At 42.1% G+C, this 21,431-nt stretch overlaps 1 protein-coding gene across 1 annotated transcript; it reads right to left on the bottom strand.

The window, feature by feature from the left end:
• Positions 1 to 3,995: 3,995 nt before the first annotated feature.
• Positions 3,996 to 16,769, bottom strand: LOC145353659 (peptidase inhibitor R3HDML-like). The gene is made up of 5 exons (XM_080204427.1): positions 16,497 to 16,769; positions 9,774 to 9,892; positions 7,261 to 7,393; positions 5,401 to 5,516; positions 3,996 to 4,131 (listed from the first exon to the last, which is right to left on the bottom strand). The coding sequence occupies exons 1-5, from the start codon at positions 16,767 to 16,769 to the stop codon at positions 3,996 to 3,998; spliced, it is 777 nt and encodes a 258-aa protein (XP_080060553.1).
• Positions 16,770 to 21,431: the final 4,662 nt, after the last annotated feature.

Below are 21,431 nucleotides of genomic sequence, written 5' to 3'. Positions count from 1 at the left end.
TCTGACAGATGGCCTTGCAATCAGTTGTGAATTGCAAATTCTTAGTGTCTTTCTGAGCTTTTTATATGATTGTTATGTTACATTGAGCCCTGCTACCACCATGAGGAGAATTGCTTGATGGAAATTGCAGACCTAGAGTAAGGTCCTGCATCTGTGTAAACCAGCAAAGGCACAAAACCTTTGTTTCTTAAAAGGTTCCAAGAATTTGCTTCTATCTGCCTGTCAATGAAATAAACAACCACTAGATGGCGCAGAAAACAAGCAATAAGTGAAACAGAAATGAAAAGATAGGTTGCCAATGTGGGTATAAAACCTTTTGCAAAACTGAAACCCGAAAGTAAATGAACCTTATAATGGAATTAAACAGAATAGAGGGTACCACCAATCATTGGGCTGAATACAACAGGGGTGGGGTGGGGGAGGGGGCAGCTGGTGTGGAGTCTACCTGCTCCGTGCTAGCCCATCCCACAACCATGAGGTGCTGCCGGTCGATATGACAGGTCCCGGGTGGCATTTGCGCCCCTTCACCGCAAAGGAACTCCTGCTCTCAGGAGCTGTCAGCCAACCCGATTGATTGACTGGCAACTCCATCGGTCCCACCAATGCCAAGAGTGTGTTGGTGCAAAAGCAGGAGAAGGCCCAATGGATCCCTGGACCCAGGTACATCCTGGGCTTTGGGCAGGGAAAGTTTGGGCAAGTCAGGGGTGGATTTAAGGCTGCTGGCATGTAAGAAGAGGGGACTCGATCTTGGGGTGGGGAGGGGCACCTCCCAATTCAAAGCAAAGGGCAGCCTCTGAGGGTAACCTCCCCCACCTCCCACTTCCTTCCTGCCATTTGAAGAATTTATTTAGAAAATCAGGCTGATAATTCCCACTTGACTGATTGTGTTTTACAGCACGGCAGCATGTTATCCGCACCAATTGGCTTAGTAACAAACCTAACTGACCCATAATTATTCATTTTACATATAGTGGACGGGCTGCCGGTTTCAGTGCCCTCCCACCCTTCATATGGTGGGGGTGAAGTCAGGAATGGGAGGGTGGTGGGGTTGGAAGCTGCCCTCTTTTACATGCCCCCCCTGACAGAAACATGCCAAATGAGGATGCATAAAATGCAGCCCATTATCACACTGCCTCCCATTGCCATTTCACTTAGATCATACCATAAGAAATAGAAATAGGAGTCATAGAGTCATAGAGGTTTACAGCTTGGAAACAGACCCAACTTGTCCAGGCCTACCCTCTCTTTAGCTCCTAAGCTAGTCCCAATTGCCTGCGTTAGGCCCATATCCCGCTATACCCATCTTACCCATGTAGCTGTCTAAGCACTTTTTAAAAAATTGTACCCACCTTTATTACTATCTCTGGCAGCTTGTTCCAGACACTCACCACCCCCCCTCTGTGTGGAAAAAGTTGCCCTTCTGGACCCCTTTGTATCTCTCCCCTCACACCTTAAACCTCTACCCTCTAGTTTTAGACTTCCCTACCTTTGGGAAAAGATGTTGACTATCTAGCTGATCTATGCCCCTCATTATTTTATAGACCTCTATAAGATCACCCCTAAGCCTCCTCCACTCCAGTGGAAAAGAGTCCCAGTTTATCCAGTCACTCCTTATAACTCAAACCATCTATCCCACTAGCAGCTTGGTAAATCTTTTCTGCACTCTTTCTAGTTTAATAATATCTTTAATAATATCCAGGACGTTATTCCTGGATATTATTAATACTCCTGAATGGCCACTCCTGAGTATTAATAATATCCAGGAGTAGGCCATTCAGCCCATCAAGCCTGTTCAGGAACTCAACCAGATCTTATCTTCCAGTCTCCATTTCTGATGAGCGGTCCAAAATGAAAATATGATGTAAACTAATTTCCTTGCAGATACAGGTAGACGCATTGTGCTTTTTTTTAATTTTATGCTTCCATTATTTGCAGTTTCTCTTTTCACTGCCAAGGGTTTTTAGCTTGCAAGCTAAAAATTCCTGTACGGTGGCATTTCAGGATATGGGAATGGTAACACATTCCTCAGCGCAATGCAGTTGAGCACAGGTGTGCAACAATGGTGTTAAAATCTTATCTTGACATTTGCCATTTGGAAAAATCATTGTACAGGATTTTCCACTGATTGAGTGGGCTTCTTGCTGACGGTACCATGGTCTGGTGACACACTGTCATTCATGAGTGTATGGTGGCAAGGATCAGGTTGCAATCTGCAAAATGTTCATTCCATAAACAAACACCACCAGAAACACAGATATCACGGGAGGGAAGGAAATGTCTAACTCCCTGGGTTGACACAATTATAGGAACTTTCTGAGAACTTCTCGGGTGGACTTGAAAGTCAACAGCTGAGGCAGGATTTTTTTTATTAAGAAAGGGAAACCTCAATTAGTCACAGCTCAATTGTCAAATATGCGTAAACAGCGGGTGAATGATTATGCAACTGACCTACCACCTATTAGTCTATTTCACCCCAAGTGACTTTGTCGTGTGATCAGTGGGAAAAATTAATTGCCTGATGGTCACGATTGGATATTTTTAAATTGGGCGCCATCCATGAGAAATCCAGCCTTTTTACAAAATAGGGTGCCAGGCCAGTGGGTCCAGTTTTGCCACTGGATCTCATGAATAACTTATATTTGGAAACCAGACTTTCCAGTGAATTTTGAAGTTAAAGGAATGTAATTTAAGTGCTCTTTGTTCATTTGTAAAGGAGGGGTCCAATTGACAGATGTAACAGCCATGCTCAGGCCCCATACCTTGACAGGTATTTAAAGTTTACCCTTAGTACGGCCAGTCTACTCCTGAAGTAGTTGCACGCAACAGAGATGATGGCCGAGATTCTCCAGCCTCCAAGTCGCGTGTTTCCTGCTGCTGCGAGGTGGTGTGTTGTTTGCTGGCGGCGGGATTCTCTGGACTTGCCGTTGTCAATGGGGATTCCCATTGATGTCACCCCATGATGGTGGGAAACCCGCGAGTAGGGGTGTGCTGTCTGTGGGACTGGAGAATCCTGGCAGCATGAATGGCCGGAGAATTCTGACCCATATTTCCATTGTTGGTTGTTGTTAATCAGCTGGAAAGCTGAGACTGTCATCGTAGTAAAATAATGGATAATAAAAATGCTTACATAAGGTTTAATTTCAGTCTACAATATCACAACAATCATCTTGTGACATCACAGCTGTTGAGTTATGACCAATAGAGGGGGATCTTGAATTGCATTTCTCTTTGTGATGTTCATTCCAAACTCGTGTCTTTATAAATAAGGTACATTATTCAGTACCAATTGTTCATGGTATCTGTAGCCACAGATGAATATGGATCTGCTATATTGTAACTGCATTAAGTGATACTTTTAAAATACTGACATTCTGAAGATTACATTACAATATTTTATACAGTCGAAAGTTCTACCCTACGGGATTGTCTCGTGTGTGGTAGAATTGAACCAATTACCCATTCATACACAGGAAAGAGTTGAGTGATTACCCCATCAATGAGGAGGTAAAAATCTCTACTCATGTTCAAACACATACAATTATAAATATACATAACAATCTCTGCAAATACCTTTGACAACATCATCAGGAAGAGGAGTGATAACCACCTATTGCTTTGCTTTGAAACAGACTCATATGGGGCAGTGCTGTTGGTTGCCTGGGACACCAGAACACGGAAACCATTCAGATTTGCCCTGTTTTTTTTAAAGAAACACAACACTTCATACAATGAATATTGTTTTTTTGAAGGTCTGAAAATCACTGAGGATTTGTTAGAGGGTAATGATCTCATTCATAATGAAATACATTGAATAGTTAGATCAGTTTTTTAAGTAACTACTTTGTTGAGGCAGCACTGAGTTCTTTTTTTCCTCCAGATTATTTCTGATTATTGATTATGTCAAATGACTTGGTTTAATAATTTTAGTTGCAAGTCGGAAACCAGACACTCATGTTAACCTCTTCCCATTTTCGTCAAAATATACACAGCATAAGTTACTTGAATGGGAACAACCGATTTGACTTGACCCCTCGAACACATAGGTTGTTACTACAAGAGCCTCCATAGCTGGGTGGGCAGGCTGAACATGGTTTCCCTGCCTTGTATGGAGCTTCTCCAATCCAGTTTCCCCTGTGGTAGAAAAATATAATGACAAGCGTCATTTTAATGTGCTATAGTTCATACAATATTACAGACCATGCAGAAATCATGACTCACGTTCATGCTTAGTTCCTTCTGTCAGAACGACAGCTCAGGTTTGGGGGGTGGTGCAGTGGCACAGTGGTTAGCACTGCTGCTGCCTCCCAGCACTAGGCACCCTGGTTCAATTCTGGTCTTGGGTTACTGTGTGGAATTAGCATGTTCTCCCTATGTCTGTGTAGGTTTCATCCGGGTGCTCTGGTTTCCTCCCACAGTCCAAAGATGCGGGGGTTCGGTTGATTGGCCATGTAAATTGTCCCTAGTGTCAGGGGATTAGCAGGGTTAAAAAAAAATGTGTGGTTAGGCCCTGGTGAGATTGTGGTCGGTGCAGATTCCTTCTGCACTGTAGGGATTCTATGATTCAACTTTGCAAGATTACTGTTGGTGAAACTGTCAGCATTCACCATCATTTCTGTTCTGAAACTAGCAGCAACTTGTGGAGTTCACAAGTGTGCAGTTAAACACAGAAATCCAGAGGTTGCTGGCAGTAATTCTATGCTTTCTGATTGGGTGCAAGGTTGAAGTCACTCCAGGTTGCTGGCTGTGTTAATGTAAATGTGAGCTGAGAGAGTCCATGCTGTGTTACTCTAACATAACAAATTCTTAATAAAGTATGTGATTATTGAAGATTTTACGATCAGTTGCAGGTTAGAAATGATTGAACAGTTTATTTCCAATAATTGACACTGTTTTCTTACCATACCATTTCATTTTAAAGTAACACAAACTACAGCTCTCAGAGGATTGGTTAATATAAAACGGCAAAACACTATATCAATATAATTTAATTCAGTGACCTGGGTTAAGTTTTACATATAGTTCATGGTATGGTATTATTGGCATTAAGAATTTGACTTTAAACATCTGATGCAAACCGAGATTATGGTTGGAATTCTTCAGCTGTTCACTCCGATGGGATTCTCCGGTCCCGCTGCAATGAATGAAGATTTGGCAGAGTACCAAATTCTCCGCTCTTGCTCGCAGCGGCAGTGGGGCATGCAAAAGTCCGAAGAATTCTGCCCGTTGTTATCATTAAAAGCACACAATTTGCACAACACAACTGTTCATTTTCTTTTAATTGTGTTTTGAACAGGGATTACAGTTTAGATAACCCTGTTATGTTACGTTTACATTTGCTGTGGTGCGTCATCCCTGAAAATGCTCACGATGAGTATAATTTAAACTAAAACTAACACTTACTTTATTGAATAGTTGCACACTAGGAATGTGGAGCGACGCCATACAGATCCCCAGACTTTCATGTTATTGCAGGTGTGCAGTGCACACCCAATTTTGTTTGAGGCAGCCCAGACCATCTGAAAAATAGAGAACAATCCTAATCTAAATTAACTTTAAAATCATCACCATGAACATAACTGAGCTGCCTTATTGACACTTCATGTGTTGATACCTTCTGCTGAGAATATCAAAATACGCGGTTAAAAATACATATATTTCATTAAGAAAATAGATTTTAAAAATGTTATTACTGAAATACAAAAGACTACGTGGGGGCAATTTTGAGTCCACGTTAGCCGTCAGCATAATCGATGACGCAGGCACAAAACTTGTGCGAGTCGGGAAATGAGATTCTCACCAGCAAGATCTCGTTTGCTGATTTTCCATGCCCCTCGCTTGTGATGTAACGAGGTTCCCACCCTTCCCATTTTCATAAATTTAAATTGAAAATAATAATTTAATTGGCACAACTATTGCTGGAATATTGACAGTGCCAATAGACTTTGCAGTGTTCATTGCCTTCAGCCATTTCTTGATGTCATGTGGAATGAATCAAATTGGCTGATGTTGTGATGTTGGGGACTTCTGGAGGAAGCCAGGACGGATCCACTCGGCACTTATGGCTGAAGATTTGTTGTGAATACTTCAGCCTGAAGATTTGTTGTGAATACTTCAGCCTTATTTTTTGCACTGAAGTGCTTGGGCTCCTCCACCAATGAGGATGGGCATATTTATGGTGCCTCCTCCTCCAGTGAGTTGTTTAATTGTCCGCCACTATTCATAGCTGAACGTGTCAAGATTGCAGAGCTCAGATCCGATCCATTGGTTGTCACATTGCTGATCTTTTACTTGCTGCTCATGCCGTTTGGCACACAAGTAGTTCTGTTTTGTAGCTTCACCAGGTTGACAGCTCATTTTTAGGTATGCCTGGTGCTACCCCTGGCATGCCTTCCTGCACTCCAGATTGAACCAGGGTTCAATCCCCTTGCTTGGTTGTAGACTGGAGGATATGCCAAGACATGAGGTTACAAATTATGGTTGATTACAATTCAGTTGCTGCTGATGGCCCAAAGCACCTCATGGATGTCCAATCTTGAGTTGCTAGACCACTTTGAAATCTATCCCATTGAACATGCTGGTAGTACCATGCAACACAATGCAGGATATCATAAACGTGAAGACATGACTTTGTCTCCACAAGGACTGTGTGTTGATCTCTCCTACAGATACTATATGGGCAAGTGCATCTGTGGCAGGCAGGCTGGTGAGGAAGTTCTTCCCTCTTGTTGGTTCCCTCACTACCTGCCGCAATCCCAGTCCAGCAGTTATATCTGGATCTGGCCAGCTCAATCTGTGATGGTACTACTAAGCCTTCTGGATAAGGAAGTCCCCCACCCGGAGCACATTCTGTGCCTTTCCACCCTCAAATTGCCTCCAAGCGGTGTTCAACATGGAAGGGTGATGATTCATCAGCTGAGGGGGGGAATGATACATGGTAATCAGCAGAAGGTTTTCTGCCCATATTTGACCTGGTGCCATGAGATTTTCTGTCGTCCAGAGTCAATATTCAAGATTAGTAAAACAGAGCAAATCTAATGCAAAGATGTGCCTGCCAAATATTTTCAGCATTTGCTGTTTATGTTTCAGGATTCCAGTACGTTAAAAACTACAGCTGCTGGATGCCACATAGGAACTATTTATACTAATTTTGTGACTCACTGACAAATGTGCATTCCACAAATTATTTCCCGTTGTAACAGTATATTATTCCAACGAGAAATAATCAGTGTCCTTTATATAAATAAACTAGTTTTCAAGTACCTGTGTATAGTGGGAACAAACTGCTCCACTGCATGTATTGGGACATTTTGGATTGCATTCTGTAGGATACGGAAAGGAATAATGACGCCTTTCATCATACCAGGATCTCACAAGATCTAAAATAGACTGATAGCTGAGAAAGAAACAAATATATTATTTTTTATACATTATAAAACTAGCATAAAGTTCAACAATCTCTTCACTCAAATAATTCAGTCTGTATAGAAATGTAGGAACCCAACATCCATCATTCATTGAGATTATGCATGAACACAACACCTCTGAAATATAAATCAATACCATCTCACATCTAACAAGAAAATACCTAGTGAATAAAATTAAAAACTTGAACAGAATTGCTGCATTAATTTAACAGTAATAACATCAATCATGCTTCACAAAAAATACACCGTTGGTGAAGAAAGATGCTATATTGACTTCAACTGCTAAAGTTTCTTTTCAAAATTCTGTTGGGCTGACAGAATCTTACTCACCAGTCAGAGAAGTGGTGAGGACACTCTGTCAGTTCCATGGGGGGTGCTTAGTGGGAATTCAATGGTAACATGTCAGGACTTCCCTGCAGTTTAGCTTCTCAGTGGTGGAAGAACCAATGGGAGCGGTACTAGTTGACAGCAGTGCACGCACCAGAGGTCCAGGGTCATTGTGAAACCCCGAGTAATAGCGGGGTGGGGATTGTGGTGTAAGGGTTGCAGAACGGGTGTAGGGAGTCAGAGGCGAGGGCTAAGGAGTGACTCTCAGCTTCTCTCCACAGCCCACCAACACCTTCCTGATGCAGGTCTCTCAATCAGGCACATGCTCCTGACTATATAGGCCATCATTAGTGGCTGCCAAATCAACAGTCTTATGGTCCTCATTTAATCAGAGCCATTACTAATTTATGATGGGCTCAAGAATAATGGTTATCAATTGGTTCATTAATGGGTCGAATTGACATCCTACCATCAGTGGCTGGGGATCCCACATCAGCCTCTGTCACCCTCTGACCTAATCCAGGATGTTTTACTGGAAGACTGATCATAGAATCCCTACAGTGCAAAAGGAGATCATTTGGCCCATCGAGTCTGCATCGACCACAATCCCACCCAAACCGTAACCTGCATATTGACGCTGCTAATCCCCCTGACATTAAGGAGCAATTTCACATGGCTAACCAACCTAACCCCCACATCTTTGGACTGTAGGAGAAAACTGGAGCACCCGGGAGAAACCCACGCTGACACGGGGAGAATGTGCAAAGTCCACACAGACAATGACCCACGGCCGGAATTGAACTCGAGTCCCTGGAGCTGTGAGGCAGCAGTGCTAACCACTGTGCCACCATATTGCTTGTGATTTGAGGCCCCTCTTGCAATTAAGGTGGGGCTGGTCATATTTACTGACGAGATGGACAGCATTCAATTCAGCGCAGCAGTATTCCTTATCCCCAACCAACGCTGAAGAGTTACACAGGTATAAACATTGGGTGAAGATTAATCTTGATTTTGATGTTTTCATGGTGAACAGCCTCTTGACACTGACTGATTTTATTTACAGATAAAGAAAGACCCTATGAGTAAGAAACTGGAGAAACAAACACTGTATGAAGAACCTGAGCTGAGTTAACTTAAAAAGAAAGATACAGGAATATTAAATTGCACCTGACAGTGAATTGGCCACAGCACACCATGGGGAATCTTCACATAGGAAAGACTGGGGCCAAGACACACATTATATTATATAAGATCATAAGAACATAAGAAATAGGAGCAGGAGTAGGCCATCTAGCCCTTCGAGCCTGCCCCGCCATTCAATAAGATCATGGCTGATCTGAAGTGGATCAGTTCCACTTTCCTGCTTTCTCCCCACAACTCTTAATTCCCTTGTCTATCAGAAACCTATCTACCCGTGACTTAAATATATTCAGCGAAGTAGCCTCCACCACTTCAACGGGCAGAGAGTTCCAGAGATTCACCACCCTTTGAGTGAAGAAGTTCCTCCTCAACTCTGATCTAAACTGCCCCCCCCCCTTATTTTAAGGCTGTGTCCTCCAGTCCTGCTATCCTTTCTAAGCAGGAAGAATCTCTCTACCTCTACCCTATCCAACCCCTTCATTATCTTATATGTCTCTATAAGATCATCCCTCATCCTTCTAAACTCCAACGAGTACAGACCCAGTCTATTAAGTCTCTCTTCATAGGCCAACCCCCTCATCTCCAACATCAGCCTAGTGAACCTCCTCTGCACTCCCTCCAAGGCCAATATATCCTTCCGCAAGTGCGGCGACCAAAACTGCACACAGTACTCCAGCTGCGGCCTCACCAGTGCCCTGTACAGTTGCAGCAAGACCTCCTTGCTTTTATATTCTCCATCCAATGTCGCTTTCTACTGAGAAATGACAAAAAAATGGACAGAATGTGTAACAATCTGAAACTAATAGTTTTTTGCATGTTCCAATACCTTCCATAAACATGTTGTTCTTACCCTGAATTAGGGAACAGGCATCCTTTACTTACCGGCCTGACTGGATAGACATATTTTGACCAACATATTTCAACAAGCTTGATGGTCCATGATTCCATACGCAATGAGCTGCCCACGCTTTGGCAGACTTCGCTAGTCTGTCATCCCAGAGCTGTGAGAGGAGCAAAATGAAACTTCATTTGATATACTGAATGTAGAAATTATCCTCGCTGATCTGAAGGACTAACATGTTTTGATGGGAAACATATGCACCAAGCGTTCTGTTTTTCTTTCACCATTTTCGATTGTAAGACTACCATTGAAAAATGTGCACCAACATCTTCCAAATCTGTAATGGCATAATGGCTGGAGTCAATTTTATCTGAATCTTCAACGTTCTATGAATCCAAATACAGTAAAACTTGTCAGACACATGGGGGGAGGGTGTTGGGGGTGGTATATGTAAACAGTTCTTCTTAAAGTTTCTCTTATCTAAGAGATGTTCTATGGATTATCATGAAAATGCATGCATGGCTTGGTGATGGATGTTTTGTTTTAATATTTTTGGGAATTCTGTAAAAATTCATTTTACGGGATGTGGGCTTCACTGGCAAGGTTGGCATTTATTGCCCATCCCTAGTTACACTTGAGAAAGTTGTGGTGAACTGCCTTCTTGAACTGCTGCAATCCTTGAGGCGTAGGTACACCCACAGTGCTGTTAGAGAGGGAGTTCCAGGTTTTTGACCCAGATACAGTGATTGAACGGGGAGATATTTCCAAGTCAGGATGGTGAGTGAGGGCATTCTGTAAAGAATGTTTGTCCATGATTAACTGAACTGTGGGAAGGTTAATAGAGACAGTTTCTGGGAACTGTGAGATAAAAAAGTTAAAGTTGTTAGGTTCAGGCCTTGGAATGAGAGGTTACGGTGAGGTTGGATTTACAATAAATAAGCTGAATTTAAAATTTGCATTCTGAGATAAGCAGGGACTTAATTTTTCAACTGTTGAATTTCAACAAAACATTTGAACTGTTGTGACAAGGAATGTTTACAACTTACCAAGGCTCCATAAGTAAATAGGGAGAGGTATATTACATTTTATTGACCTGAAAGTGGAGGCAATAGGGAAACATGGAAGATTTTTATATTTGGAGACACTGGGTTCAAAGATGTATTTGAGGACAATGAAATCTAAGATGAATGGGAAAAAGATGCTTAAGGAAAGATGTTTAGCTGAGTTGAAGTAGCTGTGTGGGGGAAAATGTTCTGAGTTCAGATCCGTGATGGAAGAAGTTGTGAAAGTTGTGAATATGAAGTAGCCATCCAGTGAAGCCAGGAAAGTATTTGTTTTCAGAAGGCAGTCTGTTTTTATGATGCCTTTGATTCCCCGCATCACAGAGCAGATAAAGATATAAAACTCAATGAGAAAGTCTCACTGAAACGATTGATTAAGGTTCCACTTCATCACACGTGTACAGTTGATAAGATGTTCCTCTTGTTAACATTCAAATTAAACTACATCCCAGTTAGTGCAAGGCTGAAGACTTGTCATAAGAGAGATGTATAGCCAAAGGTCAGCAACCTAAAGTATCCCAGAATACAGTGAAAAATGCAATGCTTCTCTTGGCTAATCAATAGTGAACAATGTTGCCATTGCTATGGATAAATATTGAATAGGTTGAAAATAGCCTGTCCAACTTTCAGGCGTGGGACCCCGATTTTAAATATAATGTTGCATGTGAGAAATTCAATCTTGCTCCAGAAATGTGACCCAGCAATATTAATTCCCAAGCCTCATTTAAAACCCACCAGACTTGTCTCCATTCTGACTGGAAGATTGGTGGGAGTAGAGAGAATCATATGGATCAGAGACCACCATCATTAGAAAGGTGACAGGATCAGCTGATTGATATGCCTCACAGGAATTTCATGATTGAGATGGAGGAAACTGCCCACAGCAGGGGATCCCTAAGTTTTCCCTATGGGAACCTGAGGGTATACTCATGCTCCTCTTTTGTAGGTACAGGCTTGATGGGTAGAATGCCCTCCTTCTGCGCTGTAGGGATTCCATCCATGATTCTCTTTGAATTTTTCTCTTGGCTGTCTTCACCTGTTGAGGTATGCATACAGTTGGGTGCCTATGATATTGATGCATGATGCTGTGACTCAGGGCTTTCAGGGTCCAATAGCTGTTAGTAAACCCTCTGATCAATGTATAAAGTGGTAATGGCAAGAGCCAGCCTGCCTGATACCACCATAGCATAGCAGCACATGTCCTTCCCTCAGAATAGCACATCAGTGAGAAGTAGCATGAGATTCATAGAATCCCTACAGTGCAGAAGGAGGCCATTTGGCCCATCAAGTCTGCACTGGCCACAATCCCACTCAGGCTTTATTCCATCTATTTACCCTGCTTGTCCCCCTAACACTAAGGGTCAGTTTAGCATGGCCAATCAACATTACCTGCACATCTTTGAACTGTGGGAGGAAACCAGAGCACCCAGAGGAAATCCACACAGACAGGGGGAGACTCCACACTGACAATGACCCGAGGCTGGAATTGAACCCGGGTCCCCGGTGCTGTGAGGCAGCAGTACTAACCACTGTGCCACCTGATTGTCAAAGAGAAAGTTCCAGAAATGCAGCCAGAAATGACACCCTGCCAGAAACAAATTCTCATTAGACTAGAACCATCTCAGTCCCATCACCGTATTGTAGTGCACGAACAACCAATTACCTCTCCTAATACTGACCCTCAGTTTGCATCCATAGAAACCATTGGACTGGGTGAAAGAAGTTACCACAACATGACATTTACATGGAAAAAAATGGAAGTCCTCCATTCTTTCTGAGGGGCTATTCTACAGGAGCACACAAAGCAATGTGGGTGCATTTGATTGCATCATGGACCTTGTGAAGCCAGCAACCCCATTAAACTGAATGACCATTTATTGCTGCTATCTTGTGCTGGTGATATTGGGAAGGATTCCATAGTTCTCATGTGAGATACACCAGTGAATGGATTCTACATCATATGTAAGAAATTGTGCAACATTGGTGAAAAATAACAGAAGCATTCATTGATATTGGACAGCCCTCATTTGCCCTTGTGTTTTTAAATGGGAACTCCTATTCTCAACAGAATCCCCAGATGACAACATAATTTTAAATAGTTAAAAATCGCAGGCGATTAGAAAGTAAATATTGTTTTAACAATGAATGGCACATAAACACATTTTGCCAAAACTTTTATTCAGAGCAGAGCATGGTTACAATAATCACCATATTCAGTATCAGCAAATTGATGTGATATCTTTTTACTCTTAGTACTGCCAGGAAGATATTTGCCATATTAGAATATATTGATGTCAAATCTCACAGAACGCACCTTGAAGCGATCAATGTACGTTTGTTGATTCATGTTAAAGAGTGGTTAATCGAAATAATTAATACATAATATTAATGTTTGCTTAGAAAGGCAATAATGAAGATTAATGAATGAAGTTTGGTTTGCAGTCATAGAATCCTCGAATCCTCACAGTGCAGAAGGAGGCCATACAGTCAATTGAGTCTACACCAACCACAATCCCACCCAGGCCCTATTTCCGTAACCCCACATATTTACCCTGACATTAGGGTCAATTTAGCATGACCAATCAACCTAACCACACATCATTGGACTGTGGGAGGAAACCAGAGCACCCAGAAGAAACCCTCACAGACATGGGGAAAATGTGCAAATTCCGCACAGACACCGACCCAAGGCTGGAATTGAATCTGGGTCCCTGGCACTGTGAGGCAGCATTGCTAACCACTGTGCCACCATGCCATCCTAAGGCAGCATCCTGATGCATCAACTCATCAGGTAGCATTTGAACCAACCTAATGTGGGTCAAACTGAAGAGGTCAAAACTTTTGGCTCAAATTCTTGCATCAAGAGTACTGTCCTCGGTAGGAATGAAACTCATGCATTAAAACAGGGAATATTCAGTGTTGCAATAATTCCATATGATCTAGATATGGTATCTTACAGGTTATACACCGTGCAATAGTTTTGAAGGCATTTTACCAATGGATTTTGACCAGGCACAGATATTATTCAACCAGAAGCCCAAATATCACACAACAAATATGTTCATCGCAAGAAATAAAATAATTGGGCCCCAATTTACTCTCAAATTAGTGGTGAGGCTAATGGTGCTCATTGTTACTCATGCACAAATGAGGCAGAGCAAATCTGCAGTTAAACATGAAAATTTGGAGGTTTCTGTCTGAGATACTCCAAGCTCCCATCAGTTTCACAAAAATGGCATCTCACTGACAGGCTCCCATTCAGATGTATTGAATGGCACGGAGTTTCTATACTTGCCTATTAAATTAAACTCACCACACAAGTTAGGGCTTGTCCATTTTAGTTTAAATTACATTTTCAACAGTGTAATAAGATTAATTACTACCCAAAAACTTCTTTGATGCTGAAAATTAACTTTTCTAAGTGTGAAGCCTTATTCTTTCAACTCTTAATTGTTGTAAATTTAAATCAATTAACTATTTTTTTAAAAAAAAAATCGACTTTCTCTTAATTCAACCTTTCTTCCCCATTATTCTTGTTTCAGTGTCTGATTTGATATTAGATACACCTTTCCAGTTTACACTTCCTGGTTCTGATTTTGTATTGCTCAATGATAATCCTCCGCTCTGATTGGTTAAGGAGTTGCAGCTGTTTGCTCTATTTGCACAGGTTCCAGATGCCTAGTAGGAGGTGCTGGGCCATTTCAACCAACCCCCACCCCCCACACTTAAGCAACACCCCCCCCCCCCGGCCCCCAACCAAAGTTGGTAGAGTGGGCAGATAGGTGGCAGATGAAGGTCAACACAGAGAAGCATGAGGTAAATGCATTTGGTAGGACAAACATGAATAACCAATGTAAAATAAGGAGTATAATTCTTAAGGCAGTGCAGGAACAGAGGATGATTGATCATTGCAGGCTGGACAGGCGGAGAGATCAGTTAATAAAGCAGACAGTATCCTGAGCTTTACTAATAGAGGCATAAAGTACAAAAACAAGGAGGTTATGATGAATGTACACAAGAGATCAGTTAAATCTCAGCTGGAATATTGTGTATAGTTCCAGGCAACACACTATACGAAGGATGCAAATGCATTGGAAAGAGCACAGAAGAGGTTTACAAGGATGGTTCCAGGAATGAGAAACTTAAGATTTGAGGATAGGTTGTAGAGGCAGGGATTGTTCTCCATGACAAGAAGAAGGCCAAGAGAAGATTGATAGAGATGTTCAAAATCGTGAGGGGGCTGGACAGAGGAGGTAGGCCAAAACTGATCCCACTCATAAAAAGATCAAGGAAGAAAAGGCACAGATTTAAAGTGATTTGTAAAAGAAGCCAATGCAATACGAGAAAAAAACTTTTTCACTTTGAAGTAATAGAGAGCAGTCTGATCTGCCAAGTGTCTGTGGGAGCTGTGCTCCATAAACAAATCTCTCCCCACAATGTCCTTTGTGCAATTTGCCAGTAAAGCAACAGGATACTGATGCTTAAGAGTCAAGAACCAGGCAACTACTTTTCAAGTAGAGCCACAAAGAAGTCCAGACAGTGAAGCCAAGCTAATGAAGAATTCCAGCCATTTACATTCCTTGGATCCCACCTTAAGAAGTCTCACAACACCAGTTTAAAATTCAACAGGTTTATTTGGAATCACGAGCTTTCAGAGCACTGCTCCTTCATCAGGTGAAGGAGCTGCACTCTGAAAGCTTGTAATTCCAAATAAACCTGTTGGACTTTAAACTGATGTTATGAGACTTCTTACTGTGCCCACCCCAGTCCAACACTGGCATCGCCACATCATGGATCTCACCTGGCACTCCCTCTGACTAGTTTCATATTTTGCAATATTTAGATGATTCCTGCTCTAGAAACATTTCAATTCAGCTTCACCCGGTTTACAGACTTTGTAAAGTGGGGTTGACCCCGTGGTGGGTCTACAATTTATTCTGTGTCAGACTGAAGTGGAGGCAGATGACCTACCCTCAGGAGTCGCATTCCCTTTTCTGGAGAAGCAGTCTGAACACTGATGCCAGAATTTTACCAGCATGCCCACCCTGGAATTGGGGTGGGTGAGGCTTGCAGAACGGTGTTTCCATTGGCCTTGGACGGGATCTTACGGGAGAGGTGGTAAAATTCTGGCATGATTCCAGATCATGGGATTCACATTTCCAGCTCAGGACTGGTGCAATGCACCAAACAAGGGTGTGCAGACACGATGGTCCGAATGGCCTCCTTCTGAAGAACACCAATTCTGTCAATGCAGATGGATTGCTAAACTGGGTTCCTCTAAGTGGCTACTGGGGTCAAAGCAGAAGGGTCAAAGTGGCTACTGGGGTCAAAGTATGACAGCATTCCAAAATTTAGAATAGCGAAGGCAGCAAGGTTTATCTCAATCACAGGAAATGCTGGAAAATCTCAGCAGGTCTGACAGCATCAGTGTAGAGAGAATAGAGTCAACGTTTGGCCTCTTTGAGGTTACAGTCAACGTTTGGAGTCAGGATAAATATTGGATCTGTTTTCACACAGATGCTGTCAGACTTGCTGAGATTTTCCAGCATTTTCCGTCTTTGTTTCAGATTCCAGCATCCGCAGTAATTTGCTTTTAGCTTGAGGTTTATCCCAAACCTATTTAGCTTTATTCGCTTTCATGATATCCGATTTATTGAAACGAGTTATATATAGATTCGATGGGATCAGATTAATCCCACTCACCATGTATTCCATGTTGGCGGCAGGTGGGGATACCTGCGACCTCATCCTGTTGTGATAATCCAGGATCTCGTTTCGGTCTCTTGGGGAGATGTGCCGCTTGCGTCTGCTGCGGGGAAGCCCGCCGACAAAGGGAAACTTGCTCAAGTCAGGGTCCGTCTCCACCGTTGGGTTCAGTGTCAGTTCGGTGACATTGGAGAGCACAAGCGCTTCAGACTTCTGAGTGACCCATAATAGCAAGGTTGTCAAATACAGGTGGAAGTGTAAATAAGCCATCGTGACACCGCCTGCACACGCAAACCGTATTTCCAAATTAATATCTGAATCAAATATATATATATAAAAAGCTATGACACTAATTTCAACAGTTGCAATTGAAAAAAAAGTCACATCCTGCTTCTCTTTTTGCAAGGTAAAGAACGCAGGATTAACTCTGCATCTTAACTAAATAAACCCGAAGTGTGAACTCTGCCACATACCTGAGCCTGTTAGCCAAGAACAGCAAGAGACCCAAACTGGCGTTTACCAACACTTCAACATGTGGGAAGGAAATGAATCTGGTCAGTTTCAGCACGCTTCTGCTGCAATTTAACAGATGGACCTGTATAAAGTTCCCCGGGGGAAACGTCAACGTGTTTGAAGACCTGTGATAGGCTATGGAGGTATTTAGAGTTTCCTGTGCAGAGAACAGCATCACCAGTTCATTCCAGTCCCTCTGAACAGTGAGCTATTCACTGTTCACTTTGCACAACATACAGGAGATTAGAAGTTAAAGGAAAGCAACCAGCAGTAGCATACCTACTAAATTAAAGTGTTGATATTAGTTTTGATATTTAGTTCATTTCATTGAGACATGAGGGTCTGAACTCTGAGCTAGGTCTAAATATTTAAGTGTGTTATGATTTTTAAAGATAAAGTAAGCCAAAATAAAGCAATATTCAATGTGCCTGTTCATCACATATAAGTTTGGACCAGAATGCCCTGATTTAGTCATTAACTTTCTATCATATTCCCTGAATTACCTGCTTGACTTTTACATCCTCTAATAGGCCACCACGGTAGCACAGTGGTTAGCGCTGCTACCTCACAGTGCCAGGGATCAGGGTCCGATTCCCAGCTTGGGTCACCGTCTGTGTGAAATCTGTATGTTCTCTTTGTGTCTGTGCGGGTTTGCTCCGGTTTCCTTCTGCAGTCAAAAAGACGAGCTGGTTCACACTGCTGCCTCACAACGCCAGGGCCCAGGTTCAATCCTGGCCTTGGGTCACCGTCTGTATGCAGTATGCACTTTGCGTGTCTGTGTGCGTTTCCTCCGGGTTCTCCAGTTTCCTCCTACAGTCCAGAGGTGTGGTTAATTGGCCATGCTAAATTGACCTTAGTGTGGGGAGATTAGCAGGGTAAATGTTACAGGATTAGGGCCTGAGTGGGATTGTGGTTGGTACAGACTCGATGGGCCATATAGTCTCCTTTTGATAAGTGGTTTTAATCCTTCTAAATTTCTCTGTATAACTATTCTGGTAAGACAGTTGGAACCATGTGAAATCTTCAACTTAATTTGGACTAGTGACTGGTTTGCAGTGCTCATCACTGCAACTCATACTCATCACAAGTTCAGGCTTCACAGGCAATTTCTATGCAGTCCACAGGGACCTCTGATGTGCTTACCAATGGCACAGTGGCGTAGTGGTAGTACTGCTGCCCCATAATGCCAGGGGCCCAGGTTCAATTCCGGCCTCAGGTGACTGTGTGGAATTTGCACATTCCCTCCGTGTCTGCGTGGGTTTCCTCCTGATGCTTTGGTTTCCTCCCACACTACAAAAATGTGCAGGTTAGATTAATTGTCCATGCTAAATTGAGCCTTAGTGTCGGTGGATTAGCAGGGTAAATAGGTGAGGTTCTGTGGCTAGGGCCTGGGTGGGATTGTTGTCAGTCCAGGCTCGATGGGCCGAATAGCCGCCTTCTGCACTGTAGGAATTCTATGATTCTCCAATGCATTTTCTGCGGTACCTCCAGAGTACAACCCCCTGTGGAATGCAAGTTTTGGGCCAAACATAATTTCAGGTAAATTAAGCTGAAAGGTCCAGTGCAAATGAACAGCACTCTATCCAATGGTGCATAGGTATCCTGGGTTTTAATATCCAATAATGTCAGGGATTCAAATCTGTGGTTAATTTGTTAACACCACAAAGGATAAAAAAAATTTAACTGGGAGGAAGGAACAATTAGATGACTGTAAATTTGGATAAAAATTAAAATAATCATTGAAATGTAGCTGAAGTTAAGAAATTTCCCAACAGTATAGGATCTGTTACAATGCATTTTTATTTCAGCAACTAATTGAAAACAGACTAAGGACCAGACCTCTGGCCCTCCTCATCTGCATTACCTCCAGCCACTAGACCATCCTTGAAGCAGGGCTGGACACTTCTCAAATTTTCCTGTGAATTACGACACAGTTGAATTCTGCTTTAGCACTGCTGTTGCAGTTCATTAATTGAATTAATAAAAGTCAATTAATTTAAGATCACTATAATTTTATGCCAAATAATGCAAGAAATGTATTCTGTGAAATGAAATCGATGTATCACTTTGGACACTGCAACCCACTGTACAAACCTGCAAGGCACCTTGCCAAATTTATATTTTTGTAAATACATCTGTACAACATTGAACTAATATTGGGCATCTAAAGACATATGGCAAAGTGAACATTTCAAACAAGGAATGGGCATGAGTGACTTATAGAAATGAACGAATGTCCTTAAAATGCAGTCAGTAGTGAAACTCATGCAAGTTATAACACATACTTTACGCCCAGCCTGCTGAATAAACTAAAACTCAATTTAGAACATCAAATGCTTGACAAGTGTTGTAAGAGTTTAAATACATTCCACACTATGTCAGTAAATCCACATCATTTCTATATTCAATTATAGTAAGTATAAATTAACATCCAAAATATTGCTTTAAGACTGGATTAAATTTCAGAATATTTACATTAGTAGGAAGTGTACACAATAAATCAATCATTAATGAGCATGCATTGGACTTATCATCAATCAGCTATTTTCTGGCTGTCTTAATTTATGGTGGAAACTGATCTTAGATTGCCATCTTTGGCAGGTGGTCCTTAATCGCAAGGGTTTTCTGGATGAGGTGACTCTACTACAATATCCACTCCATGGAGATGTTATGTGGCTCCTCGACCCAAAATAGGGTCAGTATTTTTTTCCCTCTGGTTGGACCAGTGGTGTGATTGCATTCTGAGCTCTATGTAGCTGAAAATCCATGTAAGGGTTGGTAGTCAGCTAATCAAAATCCAGTTGAAGAGATGGTTGGTTGCTTCAAAATGGGCAGCTGGAGTCGAGAGAATCAGGCAAGCATGTTTAAAATTAAAAAGAGAATAAGACAAGAAAAATACACAAATGTGAAAATATTGCACCTTAGCAACTAAAATCGAAAGAGAGAGGATAAGAAAACAGAAACAGGAAAGAGTTATATGCCTCAATATTAACCCCTCTGCATTTTGTACGCGGGAGGTCATGTCTCACAAATTTAGTTGAGTATTTTGAGGAGGTGACAAAAATGATTGATGAGGGAAGGGCCGTGGATGTCGTCTACATGGATTTTAATAAAGCATTTGACAAGGTCCCTCATGGCAGGCTGGTGCAAAAGGTTAAATATCATGGGATCACTGGTGAACTAGCTAGATGGGCATAAAACTGGCTTGGCCATAGAAAACAGAGGGTAGCAGTGGAGGGGTTTTTTTCCAATTGGAGGTTTGTAACTAGTGGTGTTCCGCAGGGCTCTGTACTGGGGACCTCTGCTGTTTGTGATATATGTAAATGATTTGGAAGAAGATGTAGTGTCTGATTAGTAAGTTTGTGGACAACACAAGGATTGCTGGAGTTGCGGATAGTGATGAACATTGTCAGAGAATACAGCAGGATATTGATAGGCTGGAAAATTGGGCGGAGAAATGGCAGATGGAATTTAATCCAGACAAACGCGAAGAGATGCATTTTGGTAGGTTTAATGCAGGAGGGAGCTATACAATAAATGGCTGAACCATCAGGAGTATAGACACATAGAGGGATCTGGGTGTGCAAGTCCACAGACCCTTAAAGGTGGCAGCACAGATGGAAAAGGTGGTGAAGGAGGCATATTGGCATGCTTGCCTTTATTGGACAGGGCATAGAGTATAAAAGTTGGCATCTGATGTTGCAGTTATATAGAATGTTGGTTAGATCACATTTGAAATACTGTGTCCAGTTCTTGACACTAACTGAGGCTTAGAGAGAATGCAGAAAAGGTTTACCAGGATGTTGTCTGGTATGGAGGGTATTAGCTATGAGGTGAGATTGAGTAAACTAGGGTTATTCTCCCTGGAAAGACAGAGGTTGAGGGGCGACCTAACAGAAGTTTATAAAATTATGAAGGGCATAGATAGGGTGAACAGTTGGAAGCTTTTTCCCACGTCAGAAATGACAAACACGAGGGGTCACAAGTTCAAGGTAAGGGGGGCAAAGTTCAATATAGATATGAGAGGGGCATATTTTACACAGAGGGTGGTGGGGGCCTGGAATGCACTACCAAGCAATGTGGTTGAGGCAGACACGCTAAGATCATTTAAGGCTTATCTAGATAGCCACATGAACAGACTGGGAATAGAGGGATACAAACAGATGGTCTAGTTAGGTACACATGATTGGTGCAGGCTTGGAGGGCTGAAAGGTCTGTTCCTGTGCTGTATTGTTCTTTGTTCTTTGTTCATTGGGAAGGGACGGACTTAATCTATCAAATATGCATAATGTGACCTGTACCTGCTACATATAGGCCCAATATAGATTTTACAGCAATAGATTAGGTAGTGTCCAAGTTTCTTACTTAAATCACAGTGTCACTCTGGAGTTGAGAGCCTGATTCCAAATAACTGCTACT

Source organism: Carcharhinus amblyrhynchos, chromosome 16 (genome assembly GCF_965287045.1).
Source record: "Carcharhinus amblyrhynchos chromosome 16, sCarAmb.v2.hapA, whole genome shotgun sequence".
Lineage (NCBI taxonomy): Eukaryota > Metazoa > Chordata > Chondrichthyes > Carcharhiniformes > Carcharhinidae > Carcharhinus > Carcharhinus amblyrhynchos.
Note: the sequence above shows the minus strand (reverse complement) of the source record. Positions and strands in the feature narration are given on the sequence as shown.